General features: G+C 49.2%; 1 protein-coding gene across 2 annotated transcripts in view; it reads right to left on the reverse strand.

Moving 5' to 3' along the window:
• The window catches only part of SLC25A43 (solute carrier family 25 member 43), a 34598-nt gene that overhangs the window by 15296 nt on the left and 1140 nt on the right, over positions 1-18162 (reverse strand). Inside the window, exons 2-4 of one of the 2 annotated variants that reach the window (XM_081792736.1) lie at positions 11199-11440; positions 8409-8581; positions 3275-3445 (exon numbers count right to left, since the gene is read on the reverse strand). In XM_081792736.1, the coding sequence (XP_081648862.1) occupies positions 3275-3445; positions 8409-8581; positions 11199-11440 (586 nt within the window). Of the gene's footprint in view, positions 1-3274; positions 3446-8408; positions 8582-11198; positions 11441-18162 lie in introns of those variants that run through there. The other variant, XM_081792735.1, reaches the window with a different exon arrangement.

Raw genomic sequence — 18162 nt, forward strand, 5'->3', positions numbered from 1 at the left:
CAGGGTCTTTCCTGGCTGAGAGCAGGCCTTCTCTGGGACCTCTCTTTCTCTCTCTCCCCTACCTCCTTCTTCACCCCTGCTGTGGAGGTGGGGACCTCGCTCTCTCCCCTACCTCCTCCTTCACCCCTTTTGTGGAGGGGGGGGGGGCGGTCAGCGCCTGTCAGAGCTGCTGTTACTGTTGAGCTGGAGCTCAGAGAAGCCTGCTTAGCACAGGGCGGCCATTTTGATTCCCAGAGTAAGCCAGCTCAGGTCAGAGGAAAAGGGCAGAGTGATTTTACAGGAGTGGAATTAGGCAGGCCCCTCCCTACTGCCTCCTCGCCTGCCTCTAGGGCCAGCCTTGTTTCCATGACCAACAACTGCCATCCCTAAAGTATTTAGGGCACTCTACACCTTTTGGGAAAACCCAGGGGAGAGTTCTCCTTCCCTTACACCGGCACAACTGATGCTCAACCAAAGCCATCTTGCCTAAGGGATGTCCGGACATCCACCTGGATCCGAAAAGTGTCTGTTTTTTTTTTTTTTGGCAGACTGCCAAGGTAATGCTACTGACTTAGGCAGAAGTTAGTCCCCAAAGGGGCCAGACCCCAGAGTAAGCCGGCAGACAGCCAGGAGCGGAAAATGGCAACAGAGTAAAGGCAACGTTCCCGTCCTCTCCCACTACCCGGAGAGCTTTAGAACTCAGCAGTGTTTGCACCACTGGATAGGTGAGGTGGCTCTACCGAGCTCTGTTCCAGCTCTGTTCCTGCTGGGAAGAGACGCTGTGTCAGGCAAGGAGTGTTGAACTGGACAGAAGACCTGAAAACCCTGCTCGCCTGTGCCTGCCTGGTCAGTTTGTGGCCCGCCAGAGGTCCTGGCTACTGAACCATCTGTGTTCCTCATTCCGATCTGCTGGCTTCAAGCCTTCCATTGTCAGGCTGCCAGGGACTAAAAGAGAGCCTTTGGGCAGCCCGGTTTTTCTAAAGACTCCCCTCCCCGCCCTTTTAACTTGAGTTAATCATTCCCTGGCCCAAACCACGCTCTTGTCTGTCCGTTCCTGAGCGTGTACGTTATTGTTTTTGTGTTTGTTGGTTTCACCTGCTCTGGCACTGAGACCGTGAGCTCCCAGTTGTCAAGGTCAGGTCTCCGCCCTCATCCTCTACTCCTGCCTCCAGGGCAAGGGAACGGAAAGAAACGGACAGATTACCTGGTGTCTAGGCACAAGTGCCCCGTACTCCGTCCTGGAAGATAGAGCATGGGCCGGAGGAAGGAGAGGCCTGCGTTCAATCCCAGCCCCACCACTTGCTGGCTGTGTGACTGTTGGGCAAGTAACTTACCCTCTCTGCGCCTCCTTTCTTCAGCTAGAAAACTTATTTCACAGGGTCGATAAGGAGGATGGAGTGGGATAATAAACTGCCTCGTCCCTGCTGCATGACCAATAAATGGTAGTTCTTATCAGATTATAATTTATTAATCCCAGGCAAGACTCTCCTTTCATTCCCTCCTCCTGACCTACTTTTGTCCCCACCCTTGCCCCTGACAAAAGCCTCCCCCGTCACAAGAGAGCGCAGATTGAGACCCCCCGTTCGTTCACCTTGGGCCACAGTTACTGAAATCAACAAACTAACAAATACAAATTCTCCGACGCTGGCCTTTCAGCATATTCACCTGTCTTCAGATGGGAACAGCTGGGGAGGGACGGGCACAGGACTTGGAGCTCACCCCATGGCAGCTAAGGCTCAATTCTGTGCTCACGGGCAGTGAGATCTCATAAGCCGGCCCTGAACTTCATTCATTTTTCAGCAAGTATCGAGTGCCTGCCACATGAGGCCACATGCGGTGGGGACACACAAATGTGTGAGCCCTACTTCCCGAAGGCAAAGAGCTTGCAGTCTCGAGGGGATGGAGGGGCTCGTGACACGGAAGGTTATAACACAAGGAAGCAGGTGACTTCGAGCCAGGAGAGAGCCATAAGGAGAGTTGAGCTATGGGGCATTCCGAAGGGGGAGACTCCCGCTGTGAGGTGACAGAAGGCTTGAGGAGGTGGCCCTGATAGGGGGGAGGTGGAGACACAGACGTGGGAGAGGGTGGGGCATGTAGAGAAACGCTAAGGAAATTCAACTGGCTGGCTCAGAGGGCACATACAGACTAACGGCGTCATTTAAAAGGGATTACTTGGGGGGGGGGGGCGCCTGGGTGGCTCAGTGGGTTGAGCGTCCGACTTGGGCTCAGGTCATGACCTCATGGTTCGTGGGTTTGAGCCTGGTATCGGGCTCTCTGCTGTCAGCACAGAGCCTGTTTGGAATTCTCTGTCTCCCTCTCCCTCTCTCTGACGCTCCCCTGCTTGATCGCACTCTCGCTCAAAAATAAACCTTAAAAAAACGGGGGGGTGGTGTTACCCACTAAGCTCTTGAAACAAATAAGTATGCCCTCAGGGGTGGGGTGGGGGTGAAAATGAAAACATAGTATCTGCAATTGTTTTTTTTTTTTTAATGTTTATTCTTGAGAGAGGGCGAGAGAAAGAGCGTGAGCAGGGGTGGGACAGAGAGAGAGAGAGAGACACACACACACAGAATCTGAAGCAGGCCCCAGGCTCTGAGCCGTCAGCACAGAACCCGACGTGGGGCTTGAACTCACGAACCGTGAGATCATGACCTGAGCCGAGGTTGGACGCTTAACCGACTGAGCCACCCAAGCAACCTTGGGTTCCAGTGCTTTCCAATCTGCAATTGTTGGTAGAGCACATTGTTAGTGAACTCTGCCTCTCCTGCCCCACAATGCCCTCCTCGTGGTGGTCTGGAACACCCTCATTGTGAGGTGAAACACCTCAGTTGAGCCTTCAAGAGGCAGGTAGATGGTCCAGGCAGAGGTGACAGGAATGTGAAATACATTTATTCTCTAGGGGGCCCGGGGGGCGGGGACTAAGATCATTCTGACCGAACTGGAGGCTTGAATAGAGCAGAGGTTATAAAAAGGCAGGGCTTACTTAGCCCACGCAAGATTCAACAGTTTTTATTTGCCAACATTGGAACACTGGGAGATTTTGACATAAAAATCTGGAGTGTAGCCTCCCCTGAAAAACTGGGCCCACGTTTCAAAATGGCATCCAACCCTTGGAGAAGGGGAACTCGCCTTGGCCTCCACTGGCTTCCTTTATTCCCTCCCGCGACCCGTATTGAGATGCTAATCACGTTTTGTGAGCACAGAACCAGTTAGCTCTCCAAAATGCTTCGCAAGCCAAAAAGACTGTGATGGCTCAGAAAGCCTTTGAAAGCCGTCTTTAGTGGGTGAGTGTCTGTTATCTGGGTTTCCCTGCGTCGGTTTTTTTTTTTTTTTTCTCCATGTTACTTCCAAGTTGCTGCTGGCATTTGATTTTGCAACTCTGAATATAGGACCTCTGTGCAATGCGGTGGCAAAGTGGGTAAAGGCAGCAGGCCAGGCCAAGGGGCTCAACTTCAGCTTGTGTTCTCTATGGGCAATAAAGAAGGACAGAACACAGGCAGATCTTAAGGAAATGGGGCTGGCAGGAGCCAGGGGCTGGGCTGGGCTGGAGGGACTGAAATGAGTACTGACCCTGGAGACAAGCTACCTCTACCTGGTCTTTTTTTGAGGCGGGGGGTGCGCAAGTGAGCCAGGGGCAGAGAGAGAGAGAGAGAGAGAGAGAGAGGGAGGGAGGGAGAGGGAGGGAGAGGGAAGTAGGGCTTGTTTTTTTTTTTTTTTTTTACCCAAAGCAGGGAGTGAACCGTGAGATCATGACCTGATCTAAAGTCAGGTGCTTCACGACTGAGCCACTACCTGGTCTTCAATCACAGCTCAGTTACTTGGGCAGGCTGCAGGACCTTTCTTTCTTTCTTTTTTTTTAAAGTTTATTTATTTTGAGAGAGAGAGAGAGAGAGAACACGCAGGGGAGGGGCAGAGAGAGAAGGGGACAGAGGATCTGAAGCAGGCTCCGTGCGGACAGCAGAGAGCCCAGTGCGGAGCTTGAACTCACGAACTGAACCGTGAGGTCATGACCGCAGCCAAAGTCGGACGCTTAACCAACTGAACCACCCAGGTGCCCTGGGACCTTTCAGTGCCTCTGTTTTCTCATCTGTCAAATGGGCTTCATATGAACAGTACCCACCTCGTAGGGTCGTTGTTAAGGATGAAATGAGATAATGAGCCTGAAGTACTTTTGGCACAGTGCCTGCTACGTTAGTGTTCGATGCTTATGATCATTTTTAGATTAAACATTTTTTTTAATGTTTATTTTTGAGAGAGAGAGAGAGAGAGAGAGAGAGAGCGTGAGCAGGGGAGGGGCAGAGAGAGGAGATACAGAATCTGAAGCAGGCTCCAGGCCGTCCGCACAGAGCCCGACGCGGGGCTCGAACTCATGAGCTGCGAGATCATGACCTGAGCCAAAGTCAGCCGCCCAACTGACCGAGCCACCCAGGCGCCCTCCCATTTTTGGATTTAATCCTGGAGACCAGTTAGAGGATTTGCTGCCATAGCCTGGGCAGGAGCTGACAAGGTCCTAGGTTAGGGCAGGGACCGCGACAAAAAGACCAGGGTGGGAACCAACTGGACTCAAGGTTGCCTGGGGGAGGGGAAGAGGGAGCGTGAGCAGCAACTTCTGGAATTCCAGTCCGGGTGACTGGGGGTGGGGGGTGGGGGGACTGAAATGGAAGCCCTGGGCACAAAGTTGCAGGGGAAGGAGAGGTCGGTTTGATACAGATTACATTAGAGGCGACAGTGTATACAGGTGATAACCACGCGCGGCGGGCCGCGAGGAGCGTGGGTCGGGGCTGAACACGTGTGAGACCCAGGAGGACAGGGCTGTGCCGGGAGGGGACGGACCAAGTGACGGCGCGCCCCGTTTGGTGAAGGCAGCCTGAGGCGTTAAGCGTCTCGGGTGGGTTCAGCGTCTCTGTTTGAACAGCCCGGGGCCTCTCTTCGCTCAGGGACCCTGTGTATTCTGCTCGGTCAGCTGTGCCACTCGGATACCACCTTTGTCCTTCAGTTTATGTACTTTCAGTTCAAATGCTGACCTGGCCCAATCCTGCTTGCCTTGTGAGCCTTGATGGGGTCAAAGTCCCCCGGGGTACAGAGCAACAGGCAGGCACTCGGTTTTATATTTGATGAAACGGAGACACCTAACATGGGCCGCGGGGGAGGGTGTCAGAGATTCTGGGCTGGGTGTGGGGCGGTGGGGGGGGGGGGGGGGCGACACCAAGCTGGTGCCTGGTGCCTCCCACCTGACCCTCTCAGAGGGCCCGCCAGGTTCCAAGGCTCCCATGTTCTCAGCTGCTCCCTCGAGTGTCAGGGCAGCCGGTCTCCCTCTCTCTTCCACAGGCACCTGTCCAGAGAACCTTTTGCTTAGGACTCCGTCCCTGGCCTTTATTAAGGGCCCACAGATTAATTAGACGGATTAGTCTCTGTCAATATCTTCCCTGTGCCACTTATTCTCTCAGTACACTAAGTGCTGCCTTGAAATACACATTTCAGGCCCACGTTCTGGGCCACGTGAGGGAGAATGAAGATGAAAAGGACAGGCTGTGCCTGCAAGAGCTTGAGCCATGATGCACTGAAGAGTGCCATTTGTGCACAGGGCTGACCCCCCCTTCCCACCAGAAACCACTGCATCAAAACATGCACATTCATAATTTATTCACCTCTCCATTCCCTAGCATGCCAGCCAGGGGCCAGGGCGAGAAAAAGAGAAAGGAATAAAAATGAATGGAAGCATGGTGAAGGAAGGGTTCAGCTGGTTAAACGAGACTTCTGATCATTCTCATTAATGTTCGAGAGCGTTACAACCTGATATGGCATTAGATGCGCAGATTGTGTGTGTGTGTGTGTGTGTATCTGGACAAAAGCATATTAGGAGAACGAGACATTCAGATAAAGTGGCCAGTCAGTGTGGGAGTTGAGAAAATTCCCCATCCAGCTGATTATCTAACAGACACCTGATGTGGATTCGCTTCCTGACAGGCAGCTCCAGGAGGAAAGCCAGCGGAACGCAAACATTACCATTAAGTGTCCTCAGTTCAGGGCAGCCTGGCTCCCAGGCAAAGTCCCCTCCTTATAAATTCCACTGGCAAAACTGGCAGGCTCCCGCGGGGGGTGGGGGGGGACTGCTACCGAAGCTTTGTCTTGGAGAATGTGGATCGTGTGCCTTGCGGGGGAAAAAAACCACCACAACAGAGTTTCGAGTTAGCCTGTTGTTTCTAGGCTCCCTATCCTCCAAACTGAAGGTGGATTTCAAGCAGGGATTAAGAGGTTGTTAACTGGACAGAGATCGCTACCTGCAAGGCTAAGATCCTGAGTGCTCAGAAATGCCCCGTTTACTGCAGCGACATCTAATGGCCAGAGGAAGCAATGCATGTTGCCATGGAACAGCAGCCTGTGGTTCTGTCTTGGGAGTTCATTTTTTTTTTTTAAGCAGGGTGGACCGGGTATTATTATGTTTATTAATGCCTGTAAAATAAAACTTTGACCGCAACCCTAAGAATTCACTTCCTATATCTTTGGGTGATATTTATGATGTTATTCATAACTGGATGCTGATCATACTTTATGAAACCCATGCAATTACCTCTTTGGGATTTTTTTTTTTTTTTTCCAATAACCATCATGACTTTGCGTTTATTTTAAAGCTTCTTGTTGAAGCTCTGTGCATCTGTTATCAAGAAGGTTTCCATACCAGGGAAAAAGATAATCAGGTTTACCCCCGAATACCTACTTCTAATGCATCTTACCCCGATTTATAGTATAAAAAAATAAAAATAATTTTAAAAATAAAATAAATAAATGAATAAATAAATAAATAAACAGACAAACTTAAAAGGGGGGGCACCTGGGTGGCTCAGTTGGTTAAACATCTGACTCTTGGTTTCAGCTCAGGTCATGATCTCATAGTTCGTCAGTTCAAGCCCCACATAAGGCTCCTCTGGCCGTGTGGAGCCCGCTTAGGATGCTCCTTCCTTGTCTTCCCCCCCCCCCACAATAAACAAACTAACAAACTTAAAAAAGCAAAAGAGCCTTACCATTATTTTTATCGTGAGACCTGTAAGTCGATTTGTAGGAATAGAGCTAAAGGGTGTCATCACAGATGTGAAAAAAATACAAAGGTTTTCACTGTAACGTTATCACCCGGAAAAATTAGAAATAGCCTAAATATTTAAAAACCAAGAAGTTGTTATTTATGGCACAATGGAGGGAGAGATTGAATCATGCAGCCACAGACCAAGGAATAAGCGACCAGAGGCTGGAAGAGACAAGGAAGGATCCACCCCAAAGCCTTCAAATGGGGCCTGGCCCTGGCATCAACTTGATATTAAAATTCTAGCCTCAAGAACTTTGCAAGAATAAATCATCATTAAAAAAAAAAATCTATGGCACATCCACATGATGGAATATTTTTACATTTTATTTACTTTTGAGAGAGAGAGCGAGAGCACAAGTGGGGGGGGGCACAGAGAGAGGGAAACACAGAATCCAAAGTGGGCTCCAGGCTCCGAGCTGTCAGCACAGAGCCCGATGCGGGGCTCGAACCCATGAACCATGAGATCATGACCTGAGCCGAAGTCCGACGCTCAACCGACTGAGCCACCCAGGCGCTCCCATATAATGGAATATTATGTGAAAATTTAAAAAGGCGTTTTCAATAGCTGATGGCCTGGGGCAATATCCATTATATAATAAGTGAACAAAGTAGGATATTAATTTTTATATGTGGTAGGGACACAAGTTTGTAAAAAAACCCAACTTTCCATATACATGTATCATATACATTTATGCATACACACACATATATACATGCACACACACACAAACATGCAGGAAAACTATTAATCATAGTGCATAGGTGCTGGGTTTATAGGTAATTATTGTTTTCTTTTTTATACTTTTCTGTATTTCCCAAATTTTCTTTTTTTTTAAGTTTATTTATTTATTCTGAGAGAGAGAGAGAGCGAGAGAGAGAGAGAGAGGAGGGGCAGAGAGTGAGTGCAAGAGAATCCCAAACCATGAGATCATGACCTGAGCCAAAGTTGGATGCTTAACCAACTGAACCACCCAGGCGCCCCTCCCAAATTTTCTATAATCCATGTGCATTATTATAAATAAACTAAACTAAACTGATTTTGGTTCTTTCCAGTCTCCCTCATTGAGGCAGCTTTGAGGAAGAGAGGAAAGAAAAGTGGGCCTCATCTGGAGGCTTTGACAAAGACCTACAAAAGCAGTATATGGGAACAGGGAGGTGACCTGGCTCGGGCCACTAGCCCTGAGGTTAGTAGCAGAAATGCGGGGAGGAGGGTGCGTGGGGTTGCACAGGATTTTCGTGAGTGGTGACGAGCGCCCTGGAGACCCGGCATCACTCAGGATCAGTGTTCTTTGCAGCCCACATCAAGGCGCCCCTTCGTACGTGACGCGCCCCCAACATAACCCCTCACCTGCATGTTTCTCTTCACTGTGTCGAAAGGAAAGGAGAGGGTCTGGGTTACTGCAGCGGCCAGGCAGACATTGGCAAAGTTCTGGAGGAGAGAGAACCGATCTCGGGGTCCATTCCAGATTCTCTCCAGGTTCATGTAAACGAGAAGGGAGCCGGCAGAGAACGGGAGAGCACCTGCAAAACGAGGCCAGGAAGAGGCTGCTTCTGTCTCTGGCAACACTGGCATGAGAACAGAAATGCCTGTGGGGAAGCCTGGTGAAGTAAACAGGATGGCCCTGGGCTTGTTAAAATCCCTCCCACCAGGGGCGCCTGGCTGGCTCGGTTGGTTAAGTGTCCGACTTTCAGCTCAGATGACAGAGGAGGATCTCAAGGTTCCTGCGTTCCAGCCCCATGTCGGGTTCGGTGCTGCCAGCTCAGAGCCTGGAGCCTGCTTCGGATTCTGTGTCTCCCTCTCTCTCTGCCCCACTTGCACTCTCTCTCTCTCTCAAAAATGAACATTAAAAAAATTTTTAAAAATACATAAATAAAATCCCTCCCACCAGAACAATAGGAAGGAACTTTTCTTGGGTGGTGATAATGTGCTACATTTTGATAGGGGCTGTGTTATTTGTCAAAACGCATGGGATGGTTCACTAAAGGTTTGCGCCCTTTACGTAAATTTTACATTACAAGGAACCACAAATGAATATTGAACTCTAGATAATGATTACACAATGTTGAACGGGTTGAGGGGTGAAGTGCCTCGATGTTTGGAAATTACATGGAAATCATCAAAAATTATGGAAGATGGACTGGTGAATGGCCAGAGGGATGGACAGATAGATGATAAAGCAAAAAAGTTAATTGTAGCATCTGGATGGTTGGGTGTTAGAAATTTTTAAAAATAAAATCTTGGGGGAAAAAAAATCACTCCCCTAAAGAAAAAGTCAGTGAGTGGCACTTAATCAGGTTTTGGAAGTGGTTAGGAGGGACTGGTCTTCCAGAAACTTTGGGAGCTATCTTAAGTTTACAGAGGTACTACATTTCCTTCAAATGAGATTTAAAAGAAGGGATAGCATCAGTGGGGTTGCTTGCCTTTAGGAAAATGCAATAATATTTATTTAATAAACACATTAAACATGAAGCACCAACCCCGCATTTACCTTCATTCAGAAAATATTTGTGGACTTTGTCATATGCTGGGCCCTATGTCAGCTGCTGGGAATACAAAGAGGAGTAAACACAAAGAGTAGGCTAATTCCTAGAGATACTCACCCTCTAGTGGAGGGGACAGGCAGCGGATATGCGCCATAATTGGGGGGGGCGGGGCGGGGGGGGGCGGTGGGTTATACAAAGTTCTTTAGGCACATGACGATCCTCGTAATTTTGCCTAGGGGGATCAGGAAGGATTTCACAGAAAAGAGAACTTTTCCACTGGGTCTTGAGGATTGAGTAGGAGTTCGCCAGACATCAGGAGAGAGGACAGGCAGTCCAGGCAGAGGGAACAGCAGGTACAGAGGGAGAGGGGTTTCCAGGAAACTGCAGGTTTTTCTGCATGGTTGGAGAGTGAGTGCAGGTGGAGGCGGGGCAGGAGAGGAGGTGGGATGGGCCGTGGGGGCTTTCCCCTGTAGCTCAGAAGTCAGTGAAGGCTTTATCTGTTTATTTGAGAGGGGGTGGGGCGCAAGTGAGCGAGGGGCAGAGAGAGAGAGACAGAGAGAGAAGCAGGGCTCACCTGAAGTGGGGTTCGAGCTCACCCGATGTGCTACACGAACCCACGAACTGTGAGATGGTGACCTGAGCCGAAGTCAGGTGCTTAACGACTGAGCCACCCAGGCGCCCATCAGTGAAGGCTCTAAAGGAGGACAGCGGCATGGGGGTGGTGAAAGGGCTAATTTCAGTGTAGGCAGGAGAGACCCGGGCCTGGGACCAGGTGGGAGCGTCTTGCTCATGTCTGCGGGGAAGGGAGGATGAGCGCAGCGGGTGCAGGGAAGGAGGGGGACGACAGACTGAGAGTGGAGGGGTCGAGTCGATGGTATGCGCTGACTGAAGCCACAGCAGTGAGAGGAGCGGAGCTGAGGCGATTGTAAATTTCTTCGATTGTAAATTTCTTCCTGCTTGAGCCACAGGAAGCAGCAGGGGAACCGTTAGTCTCTGTTATTACAGAGGTGACGTTGGGGGTCATTAGAGTATGATGATGCCTGTTTAAGCCACTGGCTTAGCTGAGGCCTCCCGGGGAGGGGATGGAGGGTGGAAAGAAAGGTAAGGAAGGAGCCCCGGGGAGAGTGTCTTCTGGGGAAGACACCCAGAAGCCGGTAGGGTCCTAGAAGCCAAGTTTCCGGAAGAAGGGGTGGCCAGTCTCCTCGAACGCTGCAACAAAGGTCAGATAATGGGTGAAAGTCGGCTGCGTCTGGCAACTGGGGGACACGGGCGACTCGTGCGTCTGTAGCCCTGGCAAAGGTTCCCAAGACCACAGAAGCTCCAGTTATTGCCCTGGTCGTGCGTGCCCATGGGTGCAGGCTGAGACGCCTCCCCGCAGTCAGATGGGGTGCGTGGGGTTGCCTTCCTATCAGTTTGGGCTGAGCCACCTCCACTGTCTCCTCCTTCCCGCCCTGGGGTGTGACAGGCCAAAGTTGCAAGTGGGGCGTATAGCTATGGAATAGAACCAAGCTAACTGGCTCTATATGGATTGGATCCATGTGACCACGACCTCAAAAAGCTGCATTTAACTGGTTACGAGCAACTGTATACGGTACGTTCATACATATCACAGAACGCAGTCTTTTCTTGGACAAGGTGAAAAGTTCCATCTTACCTAGAACAGTAAGGGAAACCCCTCGGTAAAGGGCTAGGAACCCTTCTTGTTGATAGACGGTAGAAAAAGCATGGAAGATCCCTCGGTAAGATGGTTCCAGCAGGTTCTGCACAGTCAGCCGGGTTTTGATGAGGTCTGTAGGGTAGGTCACAACAGTGGAAACCATGCCTGCGAGACTCCCGGCCATGATAGATCTCCACTGGGAAATATGGCCCAGGTCATCTGTGAACAGCACGACAAACCTAGGAGACAAAAGGGGGAAAAGCCCAAGAGTGTCGGCTAATGGATTGTGCTAGAGTGCTCTCTATAATTTCTTGTATTATCTCCCAGCATTTGGAAAGGTTTTCCGAAGTGAAAAGTACTATACTAATGTATTAGGGTGAATGAATAGCACATCCGATTCTACTATATCTGTAGAATTCTAGTTAGCTGCGAGGAGCCGTCCAACCCTCTTCTTGACGTCTACCCTAAGTTCTTCTCACTTCATTTTTTTAAAACCCATTTTATTTTTTGAAAGTTTCTTTCTTTATTTGGCGAGAGAGAGCCCGAGTTGGGACAGGGGCGGGGAGTGGGGAGGGAGGGAGAGGCACAGAGAATCCCAAGCAGGCTCTGTGCTGTCAGCACCAAGCCCCGATGAGGGGCTCGAACTCACCAACTGTGAGATCATGACCTGAGCTGAAATCAAGTCAGATGCTCAACTGACTGAGCCCCCCCAGGTGCCCCTCTTCTCACTTCATTTTAAGCATTTCCCCCCTGTTATCTGCCTGTCAACCCCGGCTTGCCAGTGGGGTGTAAATGAATAGGAGTATTTGGTAAATACTGGAATGTGCCCCTTTGGTTCTGTTGAAACTTAAACGAATCCCTTGAAATGATAACTTGGGGCATCCCCAGTGGTTGATTTTTTTTTTTTAAACTAAGCTCTGTGCCCAATGTGGGGCTTGAACTTCCAATGCCGAGATCAGGAGTCACACACTCTACCGACTGAGCCAGCCAGGCGCCACCCCTGTGCCCCCTATAGTTGAGTTTTAAAAATGTATTGGTTGAACAATTATAAGAGAAGATGTGTTACCCCACTCATTGTCTGGGAAACGACAAGTAAAAACAAGGTACCATTTGTCCCCTCGCAGATTGGCAAAGATGAAATAGTCTGAGAATATGAAGTGATGGTGAGGACCTGGGGAAACAGGAATGTTCACCCACTGCTGGTAGAAATGTAAATGGGGGGGGGGGGCGCCTGGGTGGCTCAGTCGGCTGAGCATCCCACTTCGGCTCAGGTCATGATCTCACGGTTCATGGGATCGAGCCCCACATCAGGCTCTGTGCTGACAGTGCAGAGCCTGCTTGGGATTCTCTTTGTCCCTCCTGGTGCCCCTCTCCCTCTTCTCTCTTTGAAAATAAATAAACATTTTTAAAAAAGGAATGTAAATTTGGTACAGCCCCTTTGTAGTATCTAGCACAACTGAAAGAAAGCCTTTCGCCCCAGAAATTCCATTTCTAGGCACATCCCCTGGGGAAACTCCTGCACATGTACATGTGAGGACACATACGACACTGTTGCTGTGAAAAGTCAACCTACAAGCCCATTCATAGGGAGATAAATTGTAGCATGCTCATACAATGGATACTGTAGTTAAAATGACTTTGCAACTATGTATTCACGTGGATAATCCTGAAAGCATGAAGTTGAGCGCAGAACGCAAGTCGCAGGCTGACTTCCAGTGTACGACAATTAGGAAACTATTTACACTGCAAAACACACCCATGAAAATCATACCTTGTATCATTCATTGAGAGGCGTAGATACATATAAAAATGTGTAAAATAGACCTCCAGGAAGGTGGAGGGGGGGGGGAAGGGGCTGGGAATGAGAATGAACAGGACTCCAGCTTTCTCTGTAATATTGTATTTTCTTGTATTAAAACAAAGAAGATACTTGAAGTATCTTTTATACTTTCATACTGCCGCTCGTACTGTTACTTCCGCGCGGCGGGCACACGGGGTTTGTGTTTCTCTACAGTTTTATAATGGAGTCCAAAATGGCTTTGGGTGGACTTTTCCAAATGCCAACCAGAAAGCTACTGTGTTACAGTCTCTCTCTCTCTCCCCCCCTTTATTTACTTGTTTATTATTTAACTTTTTAAAGCTTATTTATTTATTTTGAGAGAGAGGAAGACAGCAGGCGGGAGAGAGAGAGAGAGAATCCCAAGTGCTGTCAGCGCAGAGCCCGACGCGGGGCTTGAACCCACGAACCGTGAGATCACGACCCGAGCTGCAACCAAGAGTCAGAGATGCTCAACCGCCTGAGCCACCCAGGCGCCCCTTTTTGGAAGCAGTGCATCCCCTAGTCATGAGGGCCTACCTTGGCAGAAATGGTTATAAAGGGACTTTCACACAGTACCCATTCCCTGGCCAGGAAGCAAAGGAATTTTACTCCTTGCTGATGAGGACAAAATCAAAAAGCGCTTGGAGACCAGGAAAAATAATATTCTCTGCCAGAGAATGGGGTAGGGGAGAGGGAGAGAAATATCAAGGGTTTGACTGAAAGGAAAGTGAACGGGGCTAGGCTAAAATAAAATTATTGTTATCTTTTTAACAACGAGAGCATCCTCAGTACTTTGGCTTTTAAATCTCCCGCAAAGAGGCATGTCCTGAAGTCACTGAAGACGTTCCAGGAAGGTTTCCTTGGCACCCAGGTAAACACTCATTGATTAAAAGCATCTCCTTCAAACTGTAGGAAAGTCTTAACTTCATTTTGTCAACCTGCCTTAACCGCACTAATGGAAAACGTAAAAAACAAAAGAAACACTCGTGAGTTAACCAGCTGCTTTTGTACAAATTTTTTTTTAATGTTTATTCATTTTTGAGAGACAGAGACAGAGCATGAGCGGGGAAGGGGCAGAGAGAGACGGAGACGCAGAATCCGAAGCAGGCTCCAGGCTCCGAGCTGTCAGCACAGAGCCCGACACGGGGCTCGAACTCATGAACTGTGAGATCATGACCTGAGCCGAAGTCGGGCGCTCAACCGACGGAGCCACCCAGGCGCCCCAACCAGCTGCTTTTGAAAGTCGCAGTAACTACAGCAGGCATTCGCCAAGGGACCATTGACTTGTTTCATGGCGTGGACACTTCCTTGTTCCTCCCTTTTTTTTTTCTCCCCAGGCTAGTCAGGTTGGAGGGGACCCTGAGGAGGGGCAGGGGGGGACAGAGGAAATGGAAATGCTCGACCGGAAGGGCGGCCCACGGCAAGCTGGAACGGATCTAGACGAAGGTGGGAGTTTGAAATGCCAAAAGAAACACCATTCATTCTCATTGCCTCACCGTTTTCCCTATCCCACTTGGCCACTTCCGGGGCCTGAATTCATTCATTCCCCATTTATTGAACATCTACAACGTGCCAGACACGGTGCTAGTGCTCAGCATAGGTCCTAACAGAGCTCAACAGTCCTGCCAAAGCAGTGACCCACGGGGCAACAGGAGGGGAAACAGGCCCTTGGTTCACTGAATACCTTGACAGACTAGGAATAGGAACCTTGTCTTTGATCAGTCTGGTTCACAAAGGAGGGTCTTCCTCTCAAATCTCCAAAATTAAAAGGAACCAGAGGAAGGAGTCCTTTCTTCTCAGACTCTTACCATCTGAACAGGCAATGACCACCAATCCTTCCCCTTTAGAATTGCAGAGTCAAGGCAGGCAACCCTGATAGGCCATCGATGACATCAGCTTAAGCTCTTGTCTGATTGCCTGGGGCGGCAGCGGCCCCCTTTCTGCTCTCCTCCCCCAGCTCAATTCCCACGCAAGCACAGAAGCTTTTCCCAGGGAGACTGGGTAAGCTGGTGAACAGCAGTGACCCTTGCCTTTCAGCCCCAACGGTATTTCACACACCCTGGACATAAGTAGGTAGAGCTTCAACCTAACATAGCTTATCAGCCAGACCCAAGCTCATGACGTGGTTCTACAATAAAGAGGTGGTGTTGGTTATGAACTATTTCAGTGTTCAGTCCAGGCCAATGTTTATACAGCTAGACGAGGAGTCGTGGAGTAAAGTTGGATGAGCATCTACTATTTGATGTATTTGAAAGCCATCTACTGTGTTACGTACTATTTATTGCAAGGACCTCGCTCCTAAAAGACCATGGAGTGGACTTTTGATCAGAAATCCAAGTGAGCAGACAGACGATGGTGGGCAGAGCCCTGGACTAAGGAGCCAGAAGACCCGGGTTCAAGCTCCAACTCTGCCATTAATTCTATCGGGGGGCAAGTCAATTAACCGCTCCATTTCCTGAACATTCTGGATGCTTTACGCTTCGTTCAAACCCACGATCATAGGCTATACCATTAACCTCCGCCAACTGTTTTCACAAACTCATGGCCAGGAAAGAGTAGAGATGAGTCAGTAGGATGCTGGGCCAAAGGTATCATCTTTGTGTAGGAAGGATGGCACCATGATTAATCAACCACTTGGCTTTCTATGCCTAGCCACTCACTGAAACACTTCCTTTTGGTTTCCAGAAAGAAAATAATCGCGCAGGAAAAATTATTAGCAAACTTAGCCCGGGTAACTATCTCTTTCTTCCTCTCCCAGTCACCAGCCTGTCTCAGGTGCCCTCAGCTGCTACACGAACTAGTGCAACAGGTCCCTAACTGGTCCTGCCACCAGGTGACAGTAATTCCCGTGGAGTTGCTTTCATCATCACCCCCCCCCGCCCCCACACCTCCTCAAAAATCTCCCACGCCTAACCTTGGCCCTGCGGAACCAGACTTCTTAACCTGGCACTCTGAGGTCTCATTCTAACCTGTTTTTCTGGCTGTACTTCCCATTACTGCTGCAGACCCACCTTGTGTCCCAGCAATGCTACATGCCTCCCCGCCTCTGTGCCTTTGCTCTTGACATGACCTGCAACCTCCTTCTCCCCATCTTTGCCGGCAGATTCCTCCTCGTTCTCCCAGGGCCAAACTCAGATGGCTTTCTTCCTCTGTGAAGTCTTCACATCTTCTCCTCATCAGAAGTGTGAATTTCTTTTTCTTTTTTTTTTTTTTTTTTTAAGATTTTATTTTTAAGTAATCCCTACACCCCACGTGGGGCTGGAACTCACAACTCCGAGATCAAGAGTTGCACGCTCTACCGACTGCGCCAGCCAGGCGCCCCAGAAGCGTGAATTTCTATAGCATTTCAGCCACACGCTACAGACACACTAGTCTTACTCTTCTATCTTTGCGTGGCCCCAGCATTACGCACACAGCGGGTACTGAATGAAGCCTGGCTAAATTAATGTCAGATGAATGCAGACAGAAAGGCAGCGTGATGTAATAGAGTAATAGATCTGGAGGCAGAAGGTCAGGTGACGGGGCTCTCCGCTCGATCACTGAGGAGTGGTGCGGCCAGTCTGAGCCCAATTCTGCATCTGTAAAATGGGCACAATGCTTCCCACCTTATGGACCTTACAGGGCAGGAGGCAGGAATTGTAGAAATCCAATGTGTGCGTGTACATGCACACACACAATGTAGAGGTGATGGATATATTGGTTAGCTTGATTGCGATCGTTTCACAACGTCCATCAAAACATCAAGTCGTACACCTTAAACATATACACTTTTTATAGGTCAATGTCTCAATGGTGCTGTTAAAAAAAAAATCCAGTGATGTCTATACATACTAGGTGGTGCCGAGGCCAAGGGCAGACTTCGCCATCTTCAGGAGCCTGCTTCAGGTTCTGTTCTCTCTCTGCCTCCCCCCACTCATGCTCTGTCGCTCAAAAATAAATAAATGCATAAAAAACTTTAAAAGTAATAAAAAAATTCCTAAGTCCCCTTGTTTCTGAGTGGCCCAGCAAACACTTGTTCACCAAACATTTAACTCTTAGTCCCAGACCCCTACACACCTCCTTCTTCTTAGTTTGGAGTGACATCTCTACCTCATTTTGCCAGTCTTTGCAATCTCATATGTGTGTGTGTGTGTGTGTGTATGTGTGTGTGTGTGTGTGTGTGTGTGTGTGTGTATTCCCGAACATACATAGGAAATTAAGTTTGGCTTTCTCCCCTTAATCTGTTTCACGTCAATTTCTTAGTCCAGCTAGAAGAACCTCCCACAGAGGAAAAGGTCTGTCAGAGGAAGGCTGTCCCCAGAACAGCTGACAATACTTCAACCAGCCTTCAAAGTTCCACCCCCTTCTCCTTGGTACACATTCCAAAGTAAGACTTCCATACCACTTTGTGGAGAATGGAGGGAAGTAGGGAGGACTGGAGTCATTAAAACTCTGATAACTGGGGCGCCTGGGTGGCTCAGTCAGTTGAGTGTCTGACTTCCGCTCAGGTCATGATCTCCAGCTTCTTGAGTTCGAGTCCTGTGTCGGGCTTTGCACTGACAGTAGGGAGCCTGCTTGGGATTCTCTCCCCCGCTTGCACACTCTCTCTCAGGATAAATAAAACTTACAAAAAAAAAAAAAAAACCCTCAGAGAACTGTTTACAGACATCAGGCCAGATGTCGCAAGAGAGCCTTGAGAGAAATGCCCCAGGATCTCACTACCTTTCCTCCCCAGGGGTAGAGAAGGTAACTTCTCCCAAGCCTAGGTCATGCACGCTAGAGACTCAATGAGAAGAATGATTCCATCTGGCTTGTCAGCTGCCAGGTAAGCCGGGCCTCCCAGAAAAAAGGCAAAAATCCTGGCTGTTCGCCTCCAAGGCTTCAACTGTGTGGTCAAGACTGTGAGCTGTTTGTCTAATTCAGAGCCAAGGCCAGTCTTCGGAGTTGGCACTGTGCGCCACGGAATGAGGAACACAGGGACCATCCCAACCCAAGTACAGAAACATCCCCTCTTCCTGAAATTCCATCAGTACCATTTCATTCTTTTAAGCTTGTTTTCAGTTAAAATGCAAATATCTCTGAGCTCTGAGGAAGCTTTGAAGACTCATCTGGTATTTACATGTTTCGATAAGTTTCCTTAAGAAGCAGCTGTTGAGGGCGCCT

This window comes from Panthera onca, chromosome X (genome assembly GCF_046562875.1).
Source record: "Panthera onca isolate mPanOnc1 chromosome X, mPanOnc1 haplotype 2, whole genome shotgun sequence".
NCBI lineage: Eukaryota > Metazoa > Chordata > Mammalia > Carnivora > Felidae > Panthera > Panthera onca.